The sequence below is a fragment of the Lemur catta genome, chromosome 3, assembly GCF_020740605.2.
Source record: "Lemur catta isolate mLemCat1 chromosome 3, mLemCat1.pri, whole genome shotgun sequence".
NCBI lineage: Eukaryota > Metazoa > Chordata > Mammalia > Primates > Lemuridae > Lemur > Lemur catta.
In genome coordinates this window covers 9,782,088-9,805,949 of record NC_059130.1, presented here as the reverse complement: position 1 = coordinate 9,805,949, position 23,862 = coordinate 9,782,088, and the positions used below count along the sequence as shown (strand labels likewise).

At 37.6% G+C, this 23,862-nt stretch overlaps 1 protein-coding gene and 1 pseudogene across 2 annotated transcripts in view; both read left to right on the top strand.

Moving 5' to 3' along the window:
* Positions 1-23,862, top strand: part of VAV3 (vav guanine nucleotide exchange factor 3) — a 357,886-nt gene that overhangs the window by 77,784 nt on the left and 256,240 nt on the right. The window contains exon 2 of the mRNA XM_045546671.1: positions 702-818. Within this exon, the coding sequence (XP_045402627.1) occupies positions 702-818 (117 nt within the window). The remainder of the gene's footprint in view (positions 1-701; positions 819-23,862) is intronic.
* Positions 19,868-21,176, top strand: LOC123634969 (annotated as a pseudogene). Its single transcript, XR_006734028.1, has one exon. The product of XR_006734028.1 is annotated as a nucleosome assembly protein 1-like 1 (transcript).

Genomic DNA, 23,862 nt, shown 5'->3' with positions numbered 1-23,862 from the left:
AACACAGCGGTCCCCACAAGTCCCATGTAAAGCATCAGATTATGCCCTTGCTCTGGCACAAGGCCTCCAGTGACTTCCCCTATCAGAGGCCCTTCCTCATGTGCCGCCCCTGCCTTTCTAGCTCTCCTTCTTTCTCCCCATCACTCACTCTGCCCGAGCAGCCTTGGCCCCTTTCTAAGATACACTCAGATGCTCCTGCCTTGGTGCCGATGCTTCTTTAGGCTGGGCTGCTCTGTCTGACAGTTCTGCATGGCTCGCGCCTTTGCACCTCAGATCTGTTCCCCGTCCTCTTCTCAGCGAGACCTTCTCTAACCATCCTGTTGAAGCTGTCCCCACCTGACCACCCCAGTTCTCCTGATCTCTCCTCCTGGTTTTATTTTTCTCTGTTGCACTTGTCACCATATGAAAATAAAAATATTTACCCTTTTGTGTTTGTTACCACATTTGCTTTGGTCTGTCTTCTCAAATTAGAATGCACGTTTCCCCGGGGTAGAAACTTTGCCCGCCTTGTCCACAGCTGTGTCCCCTGTGCCTGAGAGAGACTGGACGCTCCCTCGGTGCTGCTGAATGAGGGATTGGAAAGCGGCTTCAAACGCTGATGGATGGATGCTCGGCATTTCTATAGCAGTCTGGGTGTGACGGAGGGTAGATGGCACTCAGCACAACCCACTGTGTACTAATAGCCTTTTCCCATTCCTCAGTTTCTCTGTTTGAAGAACATAAGAACATTTCTCACGGCCTGTTGCGAGACGTTTGGAATGAGGAAAAGTGAACTCTTCGAGGCGTTTGACCTGTTTGATGTTCGTGACTTTGGGAAGGTAATTACGCATCATTTTTTATATTATGTTTTATTGGAGAACATTTTATCAAATTGTTTCAAATCTTGAAGGAGGGCATGTGAGTGGCTTATGCATCGCATTATATAGGATTAATAAAAATTCACGTGTAGGTGGCTCAGCAAAAACAAAAACGACACACACGAGGCAACAACAGAAAACAAGTAACAGCAACAACTTTCCAAATGGGATTATAATTATTTGTAATTAAAGCAGTGTAAGGGAATCTCTTATGCCAAGGTAATTTTTGCTGCTGGTCACCTCAGAGGATAAGGGTTACTATTATCCATCCTTTAGATAGTTCACTGGGTACTCACTGGGCCAGTGTTGTTTCCTACCAGTCCTCTCTATATCTGAAAGGGACCTAATTTTTGGAAGTTGAGAACGTTCTGTTGCCCTTTTCTCCATTTTGACACTTGGGTGGGTGACTTGGAGAAGGTATAAATCACTGAAATGTTTGAGATTATTGAATAACTCCTATTGTTTGGATTTCAGCACATATTTGTTGAATTTGTTGGATTTTAGTGATATTTTTCACGTAGAGATTGTTCTAATTTTGCAGTTATTGTGTGTACACTAAACATATGTGTATAATAGGTGAAAGAAATCATCCCTTTAAAAGTTATGATCATTTATTATGAAGTGAATGTGTATAAAGTTAAACCTGCTACAAGTAGGTAGCCATGAAAGAGTCAGGTACCTAAGGTGACAGGACTTTAGCTCTTGCTGATATAATTGCATTATAAAAATAAGCACGTAAGGAAGAAAAAACTAAATGATATTGAGAAATTTGCCCTTACTCTCATAATTCAGGTGCTAGTATCTAATCAAAAGGCTGTTAGAGAGTGACACTTTTATTTCTAAGATACAGTATTTTGCTTATGAAAAAAAAACCAAGCCATAGATTGGTTTGCTTGGCAGTGGGAATAAATAGCACAAACTTGAGACAGAGCATAAGAAATTTGGCTTCCCCATGTTTGTATTACAGAAAATATAGTGAAGCCACACTGTCTGGGGAGGGAGAAGGCCTGGGCTCTCTTGCTGGCCTTGGCACAGAGTCATTTTGTGATCTTCTGGACGTCACCGGCCTTCTCGGGCATCGGACTGCCTGCCAGCTGGGAAAGCTGTACAAGAGCAAATAGGAAAAAGAATATGGTTTCTAAGGTTCCTTTTATCTCTGGCAAGCTGTGATTTAACTCTCTTGAGGTCCAAAAAGTGATGGAGGGTAAAATATGATAGTAAGTACAAGGAACTGAAAGCCAAGCCCATAGTAAGGAAATGGTAGCACATTTGTCTGTGGCCACGAAGTGCAGAGCCATGAACACAGAGAGACATCAAATAGAGACCCAGGTAAGGTAGACACTCCTCTGAGATATTCCTGTTTTTACTCTTCTTTGATTCTTCCCCCTACTGCCCCCAACTCCCCCCAACCTTTTTTTTGAGACAAGGTCTCACTCTGTCACCTGGGCCAGAGTGTAGTGGCTTCATCAGAGCTCACTGTAACCTCAAACTCTGGGGCTCAAGGGATCCTCCCACCTAGGCCTCCCAAAGTGCTAAAATTACAGGCATGAGCCACCACACCTGGCGCGCCCCCCACCGCTTTTTAAAAAAATCTTTGGTTTTCCTTTCTTTTCACTCTCTCTTTTGGGGAAATGAAAAAAGGAATTGGGGAAATGAAAAATAGAAAAAGTCTTGACTTTTGAAAGCTCATTAAGGAGCTATTCATTTTTTATTCAGCTTTACAAGAAATGATGTTGATCGAGATTGGGAAATTATATAAATAATTAAAAATGCATAGCTTTGTTCTAGTGGAATAACATTGCATACTAGATTGATTAGACAATCGAAACTTTGTAGGAGAGTTGGGACTACAAAAAATTGAATGTAAAAGAATAAACTGCTTATCGGGGATAAACGTATTTCTGGCTACTTAAAATATTTTGGCAATAGTAAATCTGAAACAGAGTTAATCTTGGGCTTGTGATTCAGAATTTGAGCTTAACCTTGCTATTATAAAGTCACTTACACTTTTGCTGCTGCCAAGATTGGTGCAACTATCTCTTTCGAACTGTATTTGACTTAAAGAAACCACTGAAAGGTAAAGAATTTGTGATACCTCTCCATAATTTGCCAGTACTATTAATATTAAACATTATATACTCTAAGTGAAACCACCAATACTACCACTTATTAAACATTTACAATGTGCAGTCTTTTCAATCTTAATGTGTATATTATTTTTTAAATTCTCATAACAACGTTGCCGTTGGGTACTATCATTTTCTTCATTATACGGGTGAGAAAACCTGCACTCCAGATCACATATCTAACAGGAATTGAAGCAGTGGTGTGAACCCAGATCTGGCTGATTCTCCACCACTGTGCCACGGTGCAAACAGTCATGTAGTATATGACGTGTGCTTTGCATGTATCGATGCAGTCTTCACATCAGTCCCACTGTCTGGGTACTATTAATGTCCCCATTTACACACCCTAGGTTGTGAGTGATGGAACTGGAATAATTCGTGCAGACTAAAAATTTTCAGTTGTGAAGTGTTAATTCAGAGACAAAATAACTTCTGATATTGTGAATAGATGTTTTAATAGGATGTGGGCAGGTTATCTTCCTCTACTTCTTAGGATTTAATTAAATTTTCAGTTAACTGAAAAAGAAAAAAATATCTATGTGCTCTTCTGTCTGCCTCAATTCATACAAATGGTGAATCTGAAATTCATGTATACTTGGCACCTTTTTGCCTAGGGATGTATTAATTGTAATAATAGTACCTAATGTTTGTATGGCATTTTGACATTTTCAGAGTGCTTAATATTACTGACCTCATTTGACTCTTATAATAATCTTGCGAACACATTCTTCAGATGAGGAAACAAGTACAGAGAGAGGTTAGATGGTGATTTTAAGGTCTCCTTGCCTGGGGGTGGGAACAGGATCTGGAGCTCAGGCCTCTGACCAATCAGCCATCTGCTTTTCTTGTCTGCTGTCTACATTTTGGGTCTCACTGTTGTGTGCATGGTCAGGGAAAAGGATGAACTTATAGGAGAGAACTACAGGAATTTACAAAATTAAAAAAAAAAAAAGCATAAGTGATCTGTCACTTGTCATCTAATTATACTTTATCTTTAGAAAGAAAGGAAAGATGATGGCGGTTAAAGTCAAACTGCACAAAAGCAAATTATGTAACCAGAACGTGTGTCCCTGTAATATTCTGAAATTTAAAAAAAATCATGTAAGTAAAATGTTTTTGAAAACACACTATTTATAAAAATGAAAAAAATAATAAAGTTAATAACTCTAGGGTAGAGTGTGGTGGCTCATGCACTTCGGTAGGCCAAGGAGGGAGGATTGTGTGAGGCCAGGAGTTCGAGACCTGCCTGAGCAAGAATGAGACACCATCTCTACAAAAAATAAAAAAATTAGCTGGGCGTGGTGGCACACACCTATAATCCCAGCTACTTGGGAGGCTGAGGCAGGAGGATCCCTTGAGCCCAGAAGTTTGAGGTTGCAGTGAGCTAAATGACACCACTGCATTCTGGTCTTTTTTTAAAGACCCTGTCTTTAAAAAAAAATAGACGAATGTTTCACAAACTCTTGTCTATACACATGCAACCTGTTTTTTAGCTACCCCCTCCTCCCCCATTCTGATTGTGATGTTTTCTACTCCCTAATCTTTGTCCAAACTTTCTCTCGGTTTTGGGTTCAAAAAATCTGTTTTGAATCTTAGCCTTGGTATAGATGTGTTTTCCTTTGGAAAATCCTGGAAAAAATGTTAATTACAAATAAATGGTAATTTTTCTTTTATGAGATGGTGAAGGACACACATTTTGGGCACTTGAAAGGGCTTGTGATATTTTGCCTTTCAGTGTTATCTTTAATTCTTGTATTGGCTCTTTACTCGATGTTAATTCACTTCAATTTAAACTCAACTAACATCAACAAAAATTAGAATAACTGGGAACACTTTCTGTACCCCCCTTTTTTTCTCATTCACACAGTCTAAGAAATGAGCCTAACTTGAACTCATTTAGGAGTCAGCAAAGACTTTGAGGTTAAATATGACTCTCCCTCTTCAGGGTTGTTAAATACTGAAAAATTTCCTGAAAGATGTGGAGTCCTTGTTTAAGATTGCTGAGGTGTGGGGAGCTTGGATGCCCTTTTAAGAGCCCTTACATGTCCTCTCTGGCTTTGTGTTTATGTTTTGGAAAACCATTGACTTTCTTTAAGAAAAAAGTCCTTTTCTGGCTTTCTCGTAACAAAAATAAGTAAAATCTTGTTAGTTAACTTCTTTACTTAAGAAATGTAATTAAAAAAATTTTTTTCCCAGAAATAATATTAGCAATTACTAGTTATATTATTTTTTGATCTCACAACAGGATCTGTACGTTTGCTCACTTCCATGCCATATATAAAGACTTTTCTGTTATTCTGTTCAGGTTGTCAATTTCTGATTAATGTTTTTGCTCTTTGGAAATGTTTCCTACTGAGCTGTCCATTGGCACACTTACAGTGCAGAAGCCCATGGGATTTTTCTTTAATGAGACCATTTCTAGCGAGTAACAGAAATCGGGCTGTCCAGATGAGTGACTGAAGTCAGCCCCTTCCCCTGGCAGCTCTGGCTGGGTGTAAGAGCCTGCTTCTCACTCCCCACAGACTTGTCATCAGTTGTTTCAAGTTTTGTAAAGCACCTTGCAAGTGTACGGTGATACGTTTTCTTGAATCACAGAGAATCACACCTGGCCAAAGGTAGTTCCAGCTGCTTTGAATAGTAATAGGATAGTTTCCCTGTGTTAAGGGTAAGGAAAGGCAAGTGACTTAACCTCTCTAAGCTTTAGTTTCCTCATCTATAAAATGAGGTTAGATGAGTATTAAATGAAATAATGAGTGTAAAGTGCTTGACAGAGTGTCTGGGTCCAAGGTAAGTACTCAATAAATATTATCTATCATTGCTCTTATGGTTACTATCATTACCACTATCATTATTATTTCAATGGATTTGAGATTCATTGGTAAAAACATAGGAGTTGGGTTTTGAATTACGTGCAAGCACTAATGATATTGGAGGGGTGAGATCAGGAAATTTTGTTCCTTCTAATATTGTGGAGCACTAATCTATTTTATTCTGCACAGCCACCTTTTCTTCCTCCTCCTGTGGTCTTGGATCTCCCTTGAGAAACCACCCTTTTCTCAGTCATATAGTTTGGATGGTTTATTAAAGCATAATGTCCCATGCCTTTGGCCACAGTGATGAGTTCAGGGATAGAGTGAGTCACTTAATTGGGACTAATACGGTGGGTTGATCCATTTGCAAGAGCGGTTTTGTTTTCCTCTCCTCCTGATGTGGAAGTGGGTAGATGTGAGTCTGAGGCTTGGAGAAGCTACAGCCATCTGGGTACCACATGGAGTTTCAAAATGGACCCAGCTCAGAGGGAAGAGAGCGGAGGATGAGCCTGACAACATCATGAGGCTGGAATCAAGCTGTGCCCAAAGTTAAATACATATATCTTTGGATTTTTCCATGACACGGCCCAGTGAATTCCTTCCTTTTTCTTCTTTGAGCCAGTTTTTGTTAGTTCTGTCAACAGAGAGTGAGAGAAAGCTAAGTGATTTGCTGTGTTTTACCAGTCAGATGATTTCGGGTGTGTAGATGGGTTAACTTTGTCTTTTATTATCCAAGTTCCATGCAATGTGGAGACCATTTGTTAGCCTCCACATCTTCTATTATACAGTTAAGGGGAGTTAGTGAGACAGAGTCCCAGAACCACTGTTCTGCAGCGTATACATAATTAAATAGAAGTAAAGTTCTGGCTTTCTCTTCTTTACCATTGACTCCAGGAATATCATAGACCTTGAGATTTGGAAGACTTTCAGTGTCATCGGACATCCTTCCCATGTTTGTCTCTGCTTTATAGGGTCAAGAAAATGGGCACAAATGGCCCTGCAGACTGGACTTCCTTCCTTCCAGCCCCCAGCTGTGTCTATGTATTTGGGCCATACAGAATGATTTGAAAATGACCTCAAAACCGCAGGGTAAAAGGGACTTAAAGAACCCTCTAACTCATTCACCACAGATGAATAAGGCTTAGAGATATTCACTGATTTGGACAAAATGGTCCAAGAAAACTCTACAGGATTCTGTGTGCCTTCAGAGTTGTCAATTGACCCTTCTGATCTTTAGTTTCTTCTTCGATAAAAGGGTAATAATTGCTACCATACAAGGTTGTTGAAAAATAGGATGACTTTATATAAAATGCCTGTTTTATTGCTCAATAAATTATTGAATGAACAAATTTAGATCCAGTCTGGAACCAGTAGTTTTGGGTATATATAGATTATTCAGAGTTCTGTATGTGGATATGTGTAAAGTCAAAAAGAGGATTCTAGTGGCACTTTCTTGAAACTCAGTTTATTTGGTTTGATTCTTTCTGGCTCAGAATACTAAGAAAATACACATGTGTGTGTACACACATATGGTTATCTATATGTTATGTTTTCCTTGGCTTTTATAGTAAGAATGTTTCATTTGCCTTTTTTGCATATTTTGAGTTGAGAGATCTGTGATAAAACTTTCATTGAAGGTGGTTGGTGCCAATTAAGTCCAACAAGTGTCTCCCCGCCCCCCTTCCCCATATGAACCAAATTTGCAGGTACATCAGGGTAGATTCAGGGCAAGGGGTGGTTTGGTCCTTCGGCTCCTTAAATATATTGCCATTTAAAAATAAATTTGACCTTGCTGAGAAAACCAAGAAGGTACATAGTTACCTTAATGTAGAAAAGGGCTTTTAAATGGTTTGTGTAATAGAAATTCACAGCTGTCTTACTCTCTACATGAGAAGCTTTTGTGCTCCTGCTCCCCATGTAACTGTTAAATTAAGTTTAGCCTGAAGCTGCCTCCTTACATATTTTAGGTTTGGCCTAAAGGTTTCTCCATACATTGCTAACTCTAATGTAACTGGATGGGTAAGCAGATTGTAACCTACTATTTTAACAAGTAGTGGAGTCTCAGCCAATCACAGCAGCCAAGTTTCAGCCAATCACAGGTGTTCAACTCAAGCTGTAACCAATTCAGCTGTTTCTGCACCTCACTTCTGTTTTCTGTCAGTCCCTTTCCTTTTTCTGTCCATAAATGTTATCCGACCACGTGACAGTCCCAGAGTCGTTCTGAACCTACTGTGGTTCTGGGGGCTGCCCAATGCTCAATTAAACTCTTAATTTTAATTTGTTTACAGTTTTTCTTTTAACACAGCTTATTAGTCTGCTATCAAGCTGTCTTTACATTGTGAGGTCAAATTTCTATCCCGCCTATAAAACCTTACAATGTCTTATGAGAGTATTAGTTCAGGCTGTGTCTTATAATTTTTGTGTTTTCACGTTTTCACCTTTCCCAGCCTGACTTGTACACCTCGGTGTGTGTATAAGAGTACAGGGACCTCTTTCTGCCCAGCCTGAGCTGTCACCCCAGACTGACCTCTCAGCATTTTGCATCAGGATAACTGGTTCATCTCCGCATCCTCATTCCCTGCTTTCCTTGCGGGTGCTGGGATGCTCACCCTTCCAAGCACCACATGCATCCTGATAAGATACTTGGGAACCTATAAATGGTTTACTGCTACTTCTTAGAACTCTGCCTGGCTTTCCCAGTCACAAGAAAGCCCTTCCAACCAAAGGCTCTTGAGTTTTTCTTGCGTGCGGGTGTCCCCAGGAACCTCACCTCATCATGGCTTGAATGATCCGTTATTGTGTAGTGCAGACACATAGATCAACAACTAGAAATGTCTTTTCATAGATATGTATGTTAACCAGGATGAATCGCCCCGTGGTGTGTAAATCTTTTTACAGTTACCTGTTTGAACGTCCACCCTTAGCAGAAGGTTGACATTTCTCTCTTGATGTGTTTCCGACCCTAAATTATTCAAAAGTCTCTGAGATTTATGCAGTCCATAGGGCTCTAATCAGTCTTGCTTCAAAGCCTTACATGAAGCTCCACCTCTCATTGATTGTCTGTCAGCATGGTACTGTTGAAGACTGGCCCTGTGGGGTTCCTGGGACAGCTCTAGTTCTGTGATGCTGGCATGACCTTGTGCTTTCAGCCCCACTCAACCTCACACTACCCAAACCAATTTCCTTCCAGCCCTGGAACATTTTAGCTTTTGCGCTGAGCCAGCTGAATGCCACATTTCCCTGGCTTTGTGACGAATTCTGTTCAGGGGGTCCTTGTATCCTTTCCTGCCGGCAAGCTTGGGTCAGGTGCTTTTTATTTCAGTCCTAATAGGGTACCATCTTCTAGTATCAGAGCAGCATTTGGGATCTTTAGTATTTTCCCCCAGAAGGCCCTGGACTTTTCCACAAATTAGCCAACTTCCAGCCTCCCAGGGAACACTGTTAGGAGTCCACCTCAGCCCACAAAGGCTTCCTTTGCTTTTCTCCCGAGCAGTATGAAGCTTGCCTATATTTACATAACTAAGGGACAGCTCTGGAGTGATTCCTCTCTGAACAAAGAAAGCTTGTTCCAAGGCCGCCTCTGTGTCTATTTAAACGGAGAAGGAGGGAACAGCTTCTAGCCTTCGCTAGTGTATGTGTCTGGTTGGCTGTTAACACGATTTCTGCATCATTAGCACTATCCCTCTCCTTTGTTTTTGGACAGAGCTGACCTTTTTAACAAACTCTACATCTATTTCAGTTTCCTAGGGGTACATAATGCCTGGTAGATTTTCCAAGTCTTACCATGTCTTATAGAACTTTAGTAGCTGAGCCAAGCTAACATCGTTCTTTATACCTTAGTGATTGTTCAAGTTCATTTTTTGGTCTGTTTTCTTATTGTTTTGTCTTATTATATTGTCTTACAGTAACAAATGCCTTTTCTTTAATCCTCCTGCTTTTGCCTTAGTTCAGGTACTCATCACTGGGATTATTGAAATTGTCTTCTAGCCATCTTCTTTTTTTTGTTTGTGTATCACAGGTTTGCTGTGAGGTTTATTTTATTTTATTTTATTTTTAATGAAAATGTATTTATTATGATGCTCATCATACAAGACACATCTTTCTGGTAGGTAGATGGCCCTTGCCCATAAAAGACTTCCATGTTTACTGGAATATCTGCTCACATTTTCTAGTGAATGTGTAAGAGAATATGCTCGGGGCAGTTTATTGAAACAGCAGCAGAATGCTGTAGTTACCAAGCATAGAGAGAGAATTAAAATTTGCATAGAGTTCTCCTAGGCATCTTCTTGCCTTCAGTTTCGAAACACTCCAAATGAGTCTTCAAAGTAAGTAATCTTTCAAAAATGCAAATCTGATCATTTTACTCATCTGTTTAAAACTTGAAAGTGGATCCCTGTTGCTTATAAGAGAATACAGTACAGACCCATTTACAAACCGCACAAGAGCCTTCATGATCATGCCTCTGCCTGCCTTTCTAACTTTATTTCTGTCTCTTCTACCCCTGTAAACTCCCTTGTTTTGGTCCCACCAAATAACTAAAGTTGTCATGACTCATTAGATTAATATTTATTAATATTGTTTCCTTTGCCTGGAATGCCCCTTTCTCCCTGTATCCCTCAGCCCCTTGTCTGTAGTGACTCAGTCCAAGATCACACAATCACACACACACACACACACACACACACATGCACACATGTTGCTTGAAATCTGAGAACAAGTGCATTATCCAGAGCTCTGGGCTTAGTTGGTTCTTGGATGTATTGAGTCCTCCTGGGCTTGGCTTTGCTGACTTGTCTCTGCTCATTCCCTCAGTTCCAGCTGGAACCTTTCTCCTCTGCCCCACAGAAATTTGACCTTGACACATTCAACTGGTTACCTTCCTCAGTTCATTCTGAGATTTGAGATCCACTGTACCTGTGTTTCACCCTACCCTGTCCCCAGATACCTGTGTGTGGGAAAGTTCTTCAACATCCCAGAGCGTCCACATTTTGCTCTGTGAAATGGCCCTGATGAGGGTTCCTACCTCATAGAGGGCAGCGACCAGGGTGAGTCCGATGGGCAAAGCGCTTGGTGCAGTGTAGTGCGGGGGGTGAGGCCCAGTCAGGCCAGTCTGCCAGGTGCTGCTTCATCAGTGTGGAGGAGTAGACAGGTGAGCCCCCTGCTCTCACGGTGCTGCCTGAGGTAAGGAAACAAAACAAGCAAAGCATAAACAAACACGGTAATCACAACCAGTGATAAGTGCCACTGAGGAAATAAACAAAGTAAAATGATGAGCAGCTGGAAAAAGCCATTTCAGACAGAGTGGTAAGAAAACCCTCTTTGAAATACTGAAGATCCAGAGGGAGGGAGATACTAGTTTTAAGGCACTCTTATTTAAATTCAGTTTTAAATAAGTTGTAAAGCACATTTAAACTAGATTCTAGTCCTACCTCTTTCGGTAGATCTCCTTGGACTAGTCCTTTAACTTGGTTCTGGTTTCTTCAACTCTGAAATCCCTTCTGATAAATGTGATTATGTATTCATTGCACATTTCAAAGTAAGGTTTTGGTTTGGTAGTTCTTAGTTGTATAATCCTCTCTGAAAACACCTACACTTAGGCTTTTTCTTTTAACCCACATTGACTACATTTTTGGAAATATTGACATTCCCTTAAAAGTGCACAGTTTTAAAGACTTGACTGTACATATACTTTTGGAGAGATAAATGCATTATAAAGAGACAAAAGCATGATGAAGATGTTACTTTGATTTTTGCATCCCCATTTGGTGTAGCTGCTGAGAATGTTATTTCCAGAATTGGAAATGTAGCTTGAGAACTGAACTAGAACTTCTCTTTGGTGTTTTCAAGGGTTCCCCCCCAGACCAAACAGTGAATCTTCTGGGGTTTTTTTTTTTTTTTTTTTTAAATTTCTCTCTATTGGGTTCCTAATATATATGTAAATATGTACACAGATATACCAAGATATATGTATCTACAGGCATTGTCTGTAGTAACTTATTTATCTAACTTTGTAAATATATGCATATACAAAATGTATGATTTTTAACTTAAATATCTATATTAAGTACTGTAGAGCTGAATGTTGGAATTCCTATGCCATGATGACCTATCTCAACTTCACTATTCCTTTAAGGTTGTTTATATATAAGCTCTTTTGAATAGGCTTTTAAACCAAAGATGCTTTAAATCTTCTCTTTAAGGAATGCCCCATATTGCAGAGGAAATACATGATTACAAATAGCATACTCAGTGCAATAATTAACAAAGGTAAAGGTGCTCTTTGGGAACGTAGGGTAAAGTGATTGGCTCTTCCCAAATATGGTTAAGGAAGGTGCCTTGAATTTTATCTTTCTGCTGAATCTAGTCAAAAAAATAGGAGGGGTGATGCTGCTGGCTATTATTTATTTGGCAATAACCTGATGATACAGCTCATGTTACCATTTTACTTTGTCCTCACAATAACCCCATTATGTTGGTATTATCTCCATTTTATGGCTGAAGAAACTGAGGCTCAGAGATATAACAATAAATCATAGTTAGTAGGCAACAGAGCCTGGGCCTGAGGCAATATCTGTGCAACTTCAAAGGCTGTGTTCTTTATGATTTTACCACCCTGCTTCCAAGCAGAGGTGGGAAGGCACCTTTGAGGTAGAGGAAAAGTCATATGGGAAGGTACAGAAGGGATGTTGGAGTTCTGCATTGTCCTCATATCTCAAGTGTAAGATGCAACTGAGGCAAGCTGGATCTTGAGGTCCAGCAGCGATTGGGGCTAGAATATGAGGGTCCTGAGGCCTTGCAGGGTCTGCATGGATTCTGATGAAAGGCCAGTGAGTGCTTCTTAGCAGACATGAGATGACCTGCTGTGCACTTGAGCAAAGCACTCTGCCAGTGGAGGAGCTGGAGTGAAAGGTTGTGATGCCAACAGCAGGAAGAGCAGGTATGACACTGAAGCAGTGTGGTTGAAAAACAACGCAGACCTTTACTAGAGCAAGAGGGGCCCAGGGATTGAGAGCTTTTGGGTGTTTAAGAATTGATGTGACTGTCCTGAGGGTAAGGGAGAGAGAAGAGAGAACAATGATCCCCGGATGACTGGACGGGAGGGAAGTAGAGTTTACTGCAAAGGGAAGTAATGGAGCAGAAGCAGGTGCAACTTAATGTTTTTTAAATTAATATAAGAGAATTCTAATGCATCTACACTCACTTTCTCTAGACATATTGTGCAACTCAATAGGTATTTTATCTATTTTATTTTTCGAGATTTTTACTATAATGGGCCATTCTCAATTTTCTCGGAATTCCTTTTTTGATGTTTTTTTTTTTTGGTACTTGTTTGTCAGGTGGAAACTTGATTGGTCCCTGGTGGAACACTTAGAAAGTTTGGTTTCATTATTTCTTTTAAAAATGGAAATGTTTACTTTCTGTGTAGGAATATTTGTCTGTATTTCCAAGGCTTTGGCAAATATATGCTCATTAGTATACATATTCTAATTCTCAGCCTTAGCTGTTGGGCCATATCCTCTTGCAGCTGAATTCAGAGATCTTAGACCCTGTCACATCGGTTTAAGGGTAAGATGGAGTTTATCTAAGTTACATGTGGAGTTGATTGAGTATAATTTGCTTTTAACAAATTATTGTGAATATGATGGATGAGAAATCTGCAGGGAGAATTGGTTAACTCCAGGGCATGAGATTTTAGTAGCTAATTTACTTATCTGCACAAGTATTAATAGCAGTGATGCAGTCCTCTTGGCCTTTAGTCTTTTGACTGCTGTGCCTGTGTATTTCTTATCAACAGGATCCCCTGGAAAAGGAGGATGGCATTTTCTGTATTTATTCTCCATGGTTTTTTTTTTCCTTTTTAATGGCTTATTCACATCTGTCGGAATAAAGGAGTGCTGGTGTTTGTTTCCCATGCTCGGGGAGATGGGTAGTGTGGGGGTGGAACTGATGAATGCTCTCATTTGCGCAGGATTAGGCAGAGGAAGTGCACCAGGAATGGTATGAGCACCAAACAACTGCAGGAAACAATGCTCGGCAGTCACCGCAGCTGTGTGGAGTCTGCGTACACAAGCTTCCTCTGGATGGAGTTTAGTTTCTGAGTCACTTGTTTTCCACCTAAGGCACCTGTGTCTTTGGAATACTTCATTGGAGAAATAGGGATCTTTCCAAATTTTTCCAGTTGATTAGGGTCCTTTCTCTGGTTTGCCTCAATGCCAGTTATGCCTTTTGGGCAGGAAAAGTCCTGCTGGATCATCATAACATCTGAGGACCTATAGTGTCAGGACAAGCCAGGGCATAGAGCAGTCAGAAATCATTAGGTTAGAATGAATGAATGGCATTTAAATCTTTCAGAGTATTCCCTATGGAAGTGTGCACACAATTTGACATGACATGTGCTTGGTGACCCTAGGTATAGGTTTTACCTTGCTACTCTCATCCTGTGCTTCTGGGTAAGGGTATGAAGGATGATGCTTGCTGCTTCTGAGTGAGCAGGAAACTTAACAGATTGTGTGCTAAATCATTTCTACCCTTTGAGTTGTCTTTTAAAGTAGCTGCATACTCATAATTCATCTCTGACAAGATGATCACACTAGAGTGGTTGTATTAGGACATGGGAGGACATAGAACATTGTTTTTATTGGTCAGTTTAGGTCAAGTTTTGATAATGATTGATACCATTGGATGTGGATTGGGTGGAGTGATAAAAACATGCATAGAAGACTAGACTGATATTAGAATTAACTCTGCATCTGCTCCTTCTGTTTACAAAGTTTAACAAGAATTCTTTAGCAAAATCACTGCTGTTTTTCTAATAGCCTTTGGTTTTGGAGAAGAAGGAGCAGAAAAATTTGAAGTTATTGATTGCCAAATGATAAAGTATAATTTCTTAGGGAGATAGTAATTTAAAATTTTAGCAAAGTTACTATAAAATATAATGATGAATGGGATATATGGTATTAATTAGCATTGTGTTTTTTTTTTTTAAAAAAAAAAACACTAAAGAGGTTTTTAGCTTTGTTGTAACTTAGATTTGGGTTAGTAGACTGCCCCTAAGATTTTCATAAATAAGTAGACATGTAGGTAGATAAATAAGCAATCAAACACTTATACATTTTTCTATACTGCTTTGGACCCATAGTTGGAATCCCTTCTACAGTGTTTGAAGGATTCTGAGTGGTGGCACAGAAATTTCTTAAGTAGCAACAGTTGCAATTATGGATCCTATTATGGAATAATGAATATTTAGAAAATCAGCACTGATGATAAATCATAATCTATGTTCCTAAATTTTCTGCCATGGGTTCTGTAGTAGCACAGAAGTAATTTCTAAATCTTCTATAGGATAATCCTTCAAATATAGGAAGATTGTTATAGTGCTCCTCTAAATCTTTTCTTCGTAACATGAAATAAACATGGTCTCCTCAATTCTTTCTTTTCTGATTCTAACCTGCTAAGGATAATTTGAGATGTCTTATGAAAGCACATATAAAACAAGGCAATTAAAGATTAAGAAATTTAGAATTGAGGGAATAAAAGCCATTTAGAGGAAGGGACACTATTATCATAGGAGCTATTTTGAGGATTACATTTATCTCTCAGCTGCTCTGATGTCAAGGAAAAAAAAATGGTTTAATCCAAAAGTGAGCTTATGAACTAGCTTTAAAGCATTTATGCCCAGTGGAATTTTGGCAAAAACTAAATTCAAAGCCTAAGAATTAAAAAAAATTATTATAGAAATTACTAAACATATGAAACCTAGAAAAACTACTACAGTGACCACTCATATATCCACTATTCAAAAATTAACGTTTGACCATATTTGATTTATCTAATTTCTTTTTATAAATACATATATTGCTATTTTTGCTGAACCATATCAAAGTAAATTATAGATAGGCATCAAGACATTTGTTTCCTAAATACTTTAAGCTTTATAGTGCTCAACATAATACTAGTTGTCTATATAACCTTATTTTTATCACATAAAAAAGTGAATAATACTTCCCTAATATCATTTTAATATTCAGATATTTGAAATACCAAATTTTACTGTTTTTCGCCCACAATATCTTTTATAGCCAGTTTCTTTGAATTTGACAGGATTGAATCAAGGTTTAGACATTACATTTGGTTGTCATGTCTCCATAAGTCCAAGAAAAATGTTTTCGTTAGCAGTTTTATACCCTTTTGTTTTGAATTTAATTTTTTGATAATCTACCAAAGGTGATGATCATTTCTAAGAGATTGTATTGAATTTATATTACTATTCTAAAGTTTAGAATAAAGTTTGAGTTTTTTGTAATTCAGGAAAATTTTAAAAGCCTTGGCTGCATTCATTATAGAAGGGGCTCAGCAAATGTTTTTGTAAGAATCAAATAACTTAAGTCCTATAATGCTAATAAACAATTTACGAGTATTTTAGGACTATTAACTGCCAAGCACTGAATCATCCATCCAGAATTATTTAATGTGTTTTCATATAGAGTGTAAATACAGTGAAATACTCTTCTAGATAAATAGATTCCTAGAACGTGTTCTTTCATCAAGAAACTCCTCAAGAATCTTAGGTACTTATTAGGTTCTAAAATTTTTATCTGGCTAAACAAAACAAAACCAAACAAAAAGAAAACAACACCCCAAACCCAAACAACAAATTGTCTAGAAAGCATTTAAACCATTTCAACCTTGTTAACAAATATTAGAGTTCTGATCTAGCCCTGCCTAAAAGAACCCTGTAATTGCAAGAACACTTAAGAGAATTAAATGTCATATTCATGCCCATGGGATCTCGTTTCCATGCAGAGTTCCGGGATACTCTGATCTAGTTTTCACTGATTTTTTTTCTTACATGGTATTAGATTTAAATTTTTCTTAGACTTTGGTTTTAAGAAATGTAATGATTAAAATTGCAAAAGGAATAATTTTGGAGGATGGATTAGAAGAGAATAGAAGAAATTTGCTTTAGAAAAATCCTGTATTATTTCAGTGGTGCCATATGTTAATCTCAAAATGAAACTCATGTTTTTAATCTTATTCCTCTAGTAGCAAAAAAATGGGAAGGAAACGGGGATTTTCTTATAGTTCTGTGGATTTTCCCCCTTTGATTTAAGTTGTGGTGGTGTTATGACCTTAAGAGTGGTTAACTCACTTACAAGTGAGTTACTACATTGACAAGAATTCCCTAAATTAAAAAATGATAGTATTTTATAAGCATATTTTCTTCATTACAGGGCCAGAGCGGTTATAGTTTGTTCAGGATAACATTTTCTTTACCTGCCTTATTATATACTATTTCTTAAATAAACATAACCTGTCCCTGATTTGGGTCTTGTCAATAACATAGTAGTTATATCCTCTTCTTTTCCATGAAAAATATCCCGTGTAATCCATACAGCTTTCTTCCACGTTTTTTTCTCTCTAGCACTAGCTGATCGCAAAGGAATCTGAAAACATTCTTCCTTCCCCCTTTGGGCAGCCCAGCAAAGTCTTTTGGTGAAGTTGACAATTGTTTTTCTAAGACAAGAATCAGGCACAGTGGATAACTTCCCTCCTTTCATTCTGCATTCATTCTGAATATTTTATGACAAAAGCTTTTAGTTTTGTTACAGAAGAAAATACAGAAAAAGTCCAGATTTGCCAAAAAGAACATACTCGCAAGAGAGTCCACAACAGTGAGACAGCAGTTGAAAAAGTCCCCAAACAGAATTTTTTCCCACACGTAGTATCTTCTGTTTTTCCTAAATTTGCACCATTCATTGTCTTGGAAAATGTTACTATAGTCTAAAAAGTTTTAACAAAATTCAAAATTCATATTTAACTTACTTAGGATTTCTAATACGAATAGTAAAACAATAGGAATGATACTAATTTATTATTATGTACTTTAGGACTCCTTTAGGATACGATTTATTTATTTTTTGGCAGAAACGAATAGAGTTTATAAGCTAGCAATTTAATAATACCAAGGCAATCTTTATGATCACCAAAGCTTCTCTTTGGTGCATACATTTACACCTCTGAAAGTTTAACTTTTTTGATTCTTATTTAAGAGAACATTGGCATGTAGGATTATAAAATCTCAAGGCAGCCAGGATTTCAGCAATGATTTTAGCTAATTAATCAAGAAAACCAATTTAAGGAGAAAAAGAATAGTTCCTCAGTTTTCCTCACTATGAATTGAATTATTTTACCTACTTTGTATAGTTTCTAGGAGAATTCAAGCGGAGGATAATGCTGTATGTAAGGTCTTCAGCATAATACCTGACACAAGTTTGTGCTAGAAAAATGTTGATAAAGTATATGTTTAAACTTAATTTATTGGACAGAGGAAGTTCTTTCCATATTTCTGTTTATATATTGTTTCTCTTTCTTAAAATGAAACCTCTCTTCTCATGCAGTTTATATTGCATAAATTTTGTCAAATTGAGGTTAAAGATATGTATTTAATCTTAGGAAACAAATAAGAATTAAAGAGGAATGAAAATATAGATAAAGCAAAATTCTTTTTTTAAAAAATTAAATCTAAATTTTATTAAACACTTCAAATTACATACATCAGACTTCTAGAATGGAATAGAACTATTTTGGAACTGGAGAAAATGGCACAAACACTGACATCCCTTGAAACTCCAATTATAATGAAATTCCACTGGAAACCACATCCCCGCTATATAACAAGACTCAATATTACCTACCCCTTCACTTTGACAGTAGCTATTCCCTAAAGGAATGAAAAAAAAAAAATAATGATTTTTCTACTTTAAGTTCATTAAAAATGGGATTCTATCTTTAGATAAAAAATTTTTCAAGTTCAGAAAAAGCTGTGTTTAGATAAGCTATGGTTACAAAAGAAATAAAAACCAGCACAAAATGTCTAATCAAAGCAACCCAAATCATTTGAAAATAAAGAGGGAAAAAACTGTTATAATTGGTTAAAGATTTCCAGTAGTAAGTTAAAAATCTTATGAGGAAATGTATAGCACTACACAAATAACAATATGTGTTCACATTGTAAGACCTTAACACTATATTTTCATAAAGGAAGCTCTATCACCTCTAAAGATAAATCTAGTGTCATTTTATTAAGATAAAAAACTCTAGACCTTCCTCTAATTACAATCCAATTAGTCCATCCTCACTGTCAAAAAAAAAAAAAAAAAAGTCCATCCCCCAAAATTTACAGTAGTTAGCCTGAGGTATTTTAAATGTGGCTCTACAGTCTCAAATGTAATGGCATTTTTTCCCCAAAATGGTCTTATTTGTACTTTATTCCCATTATCTGTATAGTATTTGCTACAGTATGATCATCAAAAATACCTGAAAAAAACATCCTTCAACCTTTTGAAATAGTTCATCCATCCACTTCTATTAAAATAAGAGCCACACAAAGATCTGAAAGAGTGTTGCCTGCCCAGATCCAGAATAGAGGTACTTAACGTTTGCTTTCTAGTTTCATTATCAAAGCATGGTGTGAATAATATGCTGAATGTCACATTTGTGTTACAAAAAGGCCCAAAATTTTGAGCTTTTAATGAGACTGAGAAACATTTCATGAGATTTAACTTAATAAACCTTAACACATCCGTGAGGTAGTTAGGTAAACAGTACTACCCATTTAATACACAGAATTAAACAGAAGCATGGGTAAAGGACATACTTGAAGCAATAAGAGTTAGTATATACCATAGGGGCTTGGGGCCTTCTCTCTAGTTCTCACTCAAAGAAAATAAAATTTAACTTTTTCATTTTTTCTTTTTAAAAAATCATCACATTATTTAAGATTTTGTCCTTTTATTTTGTAACACTTGCTTATTAGTAGATACAGTACCACTTCCAAAGTTGGTACCCTTTTCTTCAGTAATATGGTAAAGTGGGTACAACCCCTTAATTCAGGCTAGGCCTCTGCTTCTACCTGAATTAGTACAAAATTAAGACATTATCTTATAAAAACCAAAAGTGTATTTGACAATTTTATTTTAGGCTGCAAAAACAAAAACAAGCAAACAGATAAACAACAACAGTCACTGCCTTACACAGCTCCTGCCGCGTGGCTCCCCGTACTAGACACGGGTATTTGGAGATGTTAACACATGGCAGACATTGATGACAAAGAATAGTGTGAGCTTGATCAAGATTTGGATGATGTTGAAGAAGTAGAAGAAGAAACTGGTGAAGAAACAAAAATCAAAGCATGTCAGCTGACTGTTCAGTTGATGCAAAATCCTCAGATTCTTGCAGCCCTTCAAGAAAGACTTGATGGTCTGGTAGAAACACCAGCAGGATACGTTGAAAGCTTACCTAGGGTAGTTAAAAGACAAGTGAATGCTCTCAGAAATCTTCAAGTTAAATGTGCACAGATAGAAGCCAAATTCTACAAGGAAGTTCATGATCTTGAAAGGAAGTATGCTGCTCTCTATCAGCCTCTATTTGACGAGTGATTTGAGGTTATTAATGCAATTTACAAACCTACAGAAGAAGAATGCAAGTGGGAAACAGATGAAGACAATGAAATTTTGTAGGAGCTGAAAGAAAAGGCCAAGATTGAAGATGTGAAAAAGTATGAAGTAAAAGTAGATCCCAAAGGACTTCCTGAATTTTGGTTGACTGTTTTTAGGAATGTTGACTTGCTCATTGATACGGTTCAGGAACATGATGAACCTTTTCTGAAGCACTTGAAAGATATTAAAGTGAAGTTCTGTTGCTGGCCAGCCTCTGAGTTTTGTCTTAGAATTTCACTTTGAACCCAGTGAATATTTCACAAATGAAGTGTTGACAAAGACATATAGGATGAGGTCAGAACGAGATGATTCTGATCCCTTTTCTTTTGATGGACCAGAAATTACGGGTTGTACAGGGTGCCAGATAGATTGGAATAAAGGAATGAATGTCACTTTGAAAACTATTAAGAAGCAGCAGAAACATAAGGGATATGGGACAGTTCATACTGTGACTAAAACAGTTTCCAATGACTCTTTAATTGTTTCGCACCTCCTGAAGTTCCTGAGAGCGGAGGTGTGGACGATGCTGCTGAAGCTATCCTTGCTACAGACTTTGAAATTGGTCACTTTTTACACGAACGTATAGTCCCAAGATCAGTGTTATACTTCACTGGAGAAACTACTGAAGACGATAATGATTATGATGAAAAAGGTGAAGAAGCAAATGAGGAAGGGGAAGAAGAAGGAGATGAGGAAAATGACCCAGACTATGACCCGAAGAAGGATCAAAACCCAGCAGAGTGCAAGCAGCAGTGAAGCAGGATGTACGTGGCCGTGTGGATAATCTGCACTGATCAGCCTTCTGCTTCCCTAGAAAGGATGAATTTGCATCGCTTGTCAAGCCTATTTCAAGCAAAATGCTTAAAACGTTTAGTAATCGTTAGCCATGTTATAATGCATCATCCTTTTAGCATTAGATAACATATAGGCTGAACTATATGAAATTGCTAATATTTGACAAAAATTGCAATTTCTTATGGTTTAACTTAGTACTTTGACTCTAGCTTACTAAGAAGACAAGGTCACTTTTAAGATAAGAGCTGTTAGTATAGATGATGGAGTTGGTGTTTCTGCATGACTTTTTTTTTTTTGGTAAAACTATAAGCAAATGAGTGTAAGTTGTGGGGAGTTGGATTTTCCTTTAAACATTTTTCCTTTCCAAAGAGAAACTTAGAAGCAATGTTGTGTGTAATAGAAAAGATTCTTGAAATTAGTCAGAAGACCTTTGAGTTTGCATAGTAACTGTGAAATTACTATGAAGTAACTGTGAAGAGTTTTTCAGTTCTCTTACTGATTGCTTGACCTCTCATTTGTTAAATTACCTGTTTGCTAGTCAACAAAAATTTAGTGCTATTTGGAAATCCAAATTATCGTGAATTGGACTTGGTTTTAGGAGGTTATGTGTGCTAATTAACACAAAGTCTGTACTCATCTGTCTGACTCTTGTGAAGTTGTATTTCTACGTTGGTAATTGATTATCCTTAGTAATTACTGCTTAATATATTGTTATGTCTGACCTAGCACATTTTAATTCCCTCAAGAATGTTGATTTGTGCTAGCAAAACTAGACTGATTTAAGTTTTTTTCTAGAACTTTACCGAGTTTCCAGGAAAGAAAAATATATTCTAAGATGGAAATTGAGGATAAGAACTTTGAAAAACTTTTTTTTTGTTCTCCCTGGGTTTATCAGTAATAACACCTAGGGCAGCCCTTATCTGCCATCTATTTTTATTTTTAAGAGTCAGGGGCTGCTCTGTTGCCCAGGCTGGAGTGCAGTGCTATGATCACAGCTCACTGCAGCCTCCAACTGCTGGGCTCAAGCAATCTTCCTGCCTCAGCCTCCCAAGCAGCTGGGACTATAGGTGTGTGCCACCACGCCTGGCTAATTTTTTACTTTTTTATTTTTATTTATTTATTATTACAATAGTTTTAGCGGTGAAGTGTTTTTTGTTACATGGATGGATATAATGTGAAGTCAGGGCTTTTAGTGTGTACTCATCACCAGAATAGGATATTGGGTACAATGTACACTATTCTGATGAAGGGATAAAAAAATTACTGGCTAATGAAAGAAAATTTTTTTTGTAGAGACGAGGTCTTGCTATGTTGTCTAGGCTAGCCTCAAACTCCTGGATTCAAGTTATCCTCCTGCCTTGGCCTTCCAAAGTGCTGCGAGATTACAGGCATGAGCCACTACACCCAGCCTCTGGCATCCTTTTTAATAGTACATTTTATTTTGCAAATATCAAAACACTACTTGCTGCTTCAATGGGTGATTTTAAAAAAAACCCTGAAAATAAATAAAGAATATGTTATAGATCTTTGAAATCTTATGCAAATACATCAAAATCATATGCAAATAAATGTGTGGCTTTTTGTTCCTTGGACCTGTGTCATAGTCTTTGAGAAGGCCTATTAAAAGAAATGATTTATTATTCTTTGAAGGTAAACTTCATGAATGTAGGGGAAGGTGATGATTTAAGTTTATTAGATGTTCCCATTGCTTAATTCTCTTGATTATTCATGTGGAATTGACACATGTTCCCTATATAACATTATAAAAATCAACTAGACTAATCTTGTTTAGACTGTTGAATATTTTAGTTAGTAGTCCTGTCACTTCAGAATGTATTTTTAAGAAAGGTAATACTTATGAAAGGTAATTCTGAGATTATTGATCGATCACCAGAACATGAGGAGGAATTTATGGCCTTCTTATGACTGATGACAAGGTTTTATGTGTCTTCAGAATAGAGATGATTTTTGAAAAAAGGCTTGCATATTTGCCTTCATACTTAGAAATTGCTTGAATCATTAGATTTTTATGGTAATAAGAAAAAATCTCATATTTGCTTTATTAGGTAGACTTCAGCCAAGTTTGAGAAGCCAGTTGGTAAGCAAGATATGAAAACTTGTGAACAAAATAAAGTGCTATTAGTTATCATAACTCTGATAGGCAAGATAGGCAATTTAAATTAACTATTAAAATAGTAATGTTGATTTTTAGAACTCCTGTCCTAGGGAGAGAAGTACCATTTAAAGTTTCATATGTCTTTTGATCAGCAGATCAGTAGATTGGTTAGAAATTTCAGTTATCTACTCATAAAAAAAATGTTATACTCCTGTCTTTTTTAGCTCAAACCAGAAAATTGGTATGTAGAAATTTATAGAATAACACAGTACCTTCTACTCAATAGCTCTCAGGTATTCAGAATATTGTAAATGTAAGCACTAGTTTCCAGGAGTGTAGTAATGTTGATATATGTTCATTGGAATGGCATAAACCACACTAAATCACATTTCTCTGACTGTCTTTAGTATCTTCACCCTGCTACAGTTTCTCACCTTGTATTTGGAAGCCCCACATCTCACGTCAGCCCTTGAGTAGTCCTGTTGGTTATACCATGGGGTTATCTCTCATCTTCTCACCTGCTCTACCTGGTGTCCCCAGTACCGTTTGATTGTGAGCTTGCTTCCTAGTGTGCACGGGGGTGGTCTGGTGCTGCAGAAGGTGCCAGGCTCTGCTGCCGCTGCTTCCTGGCTGCTTTTGTGGCCTCTGTGGGGTAAGACT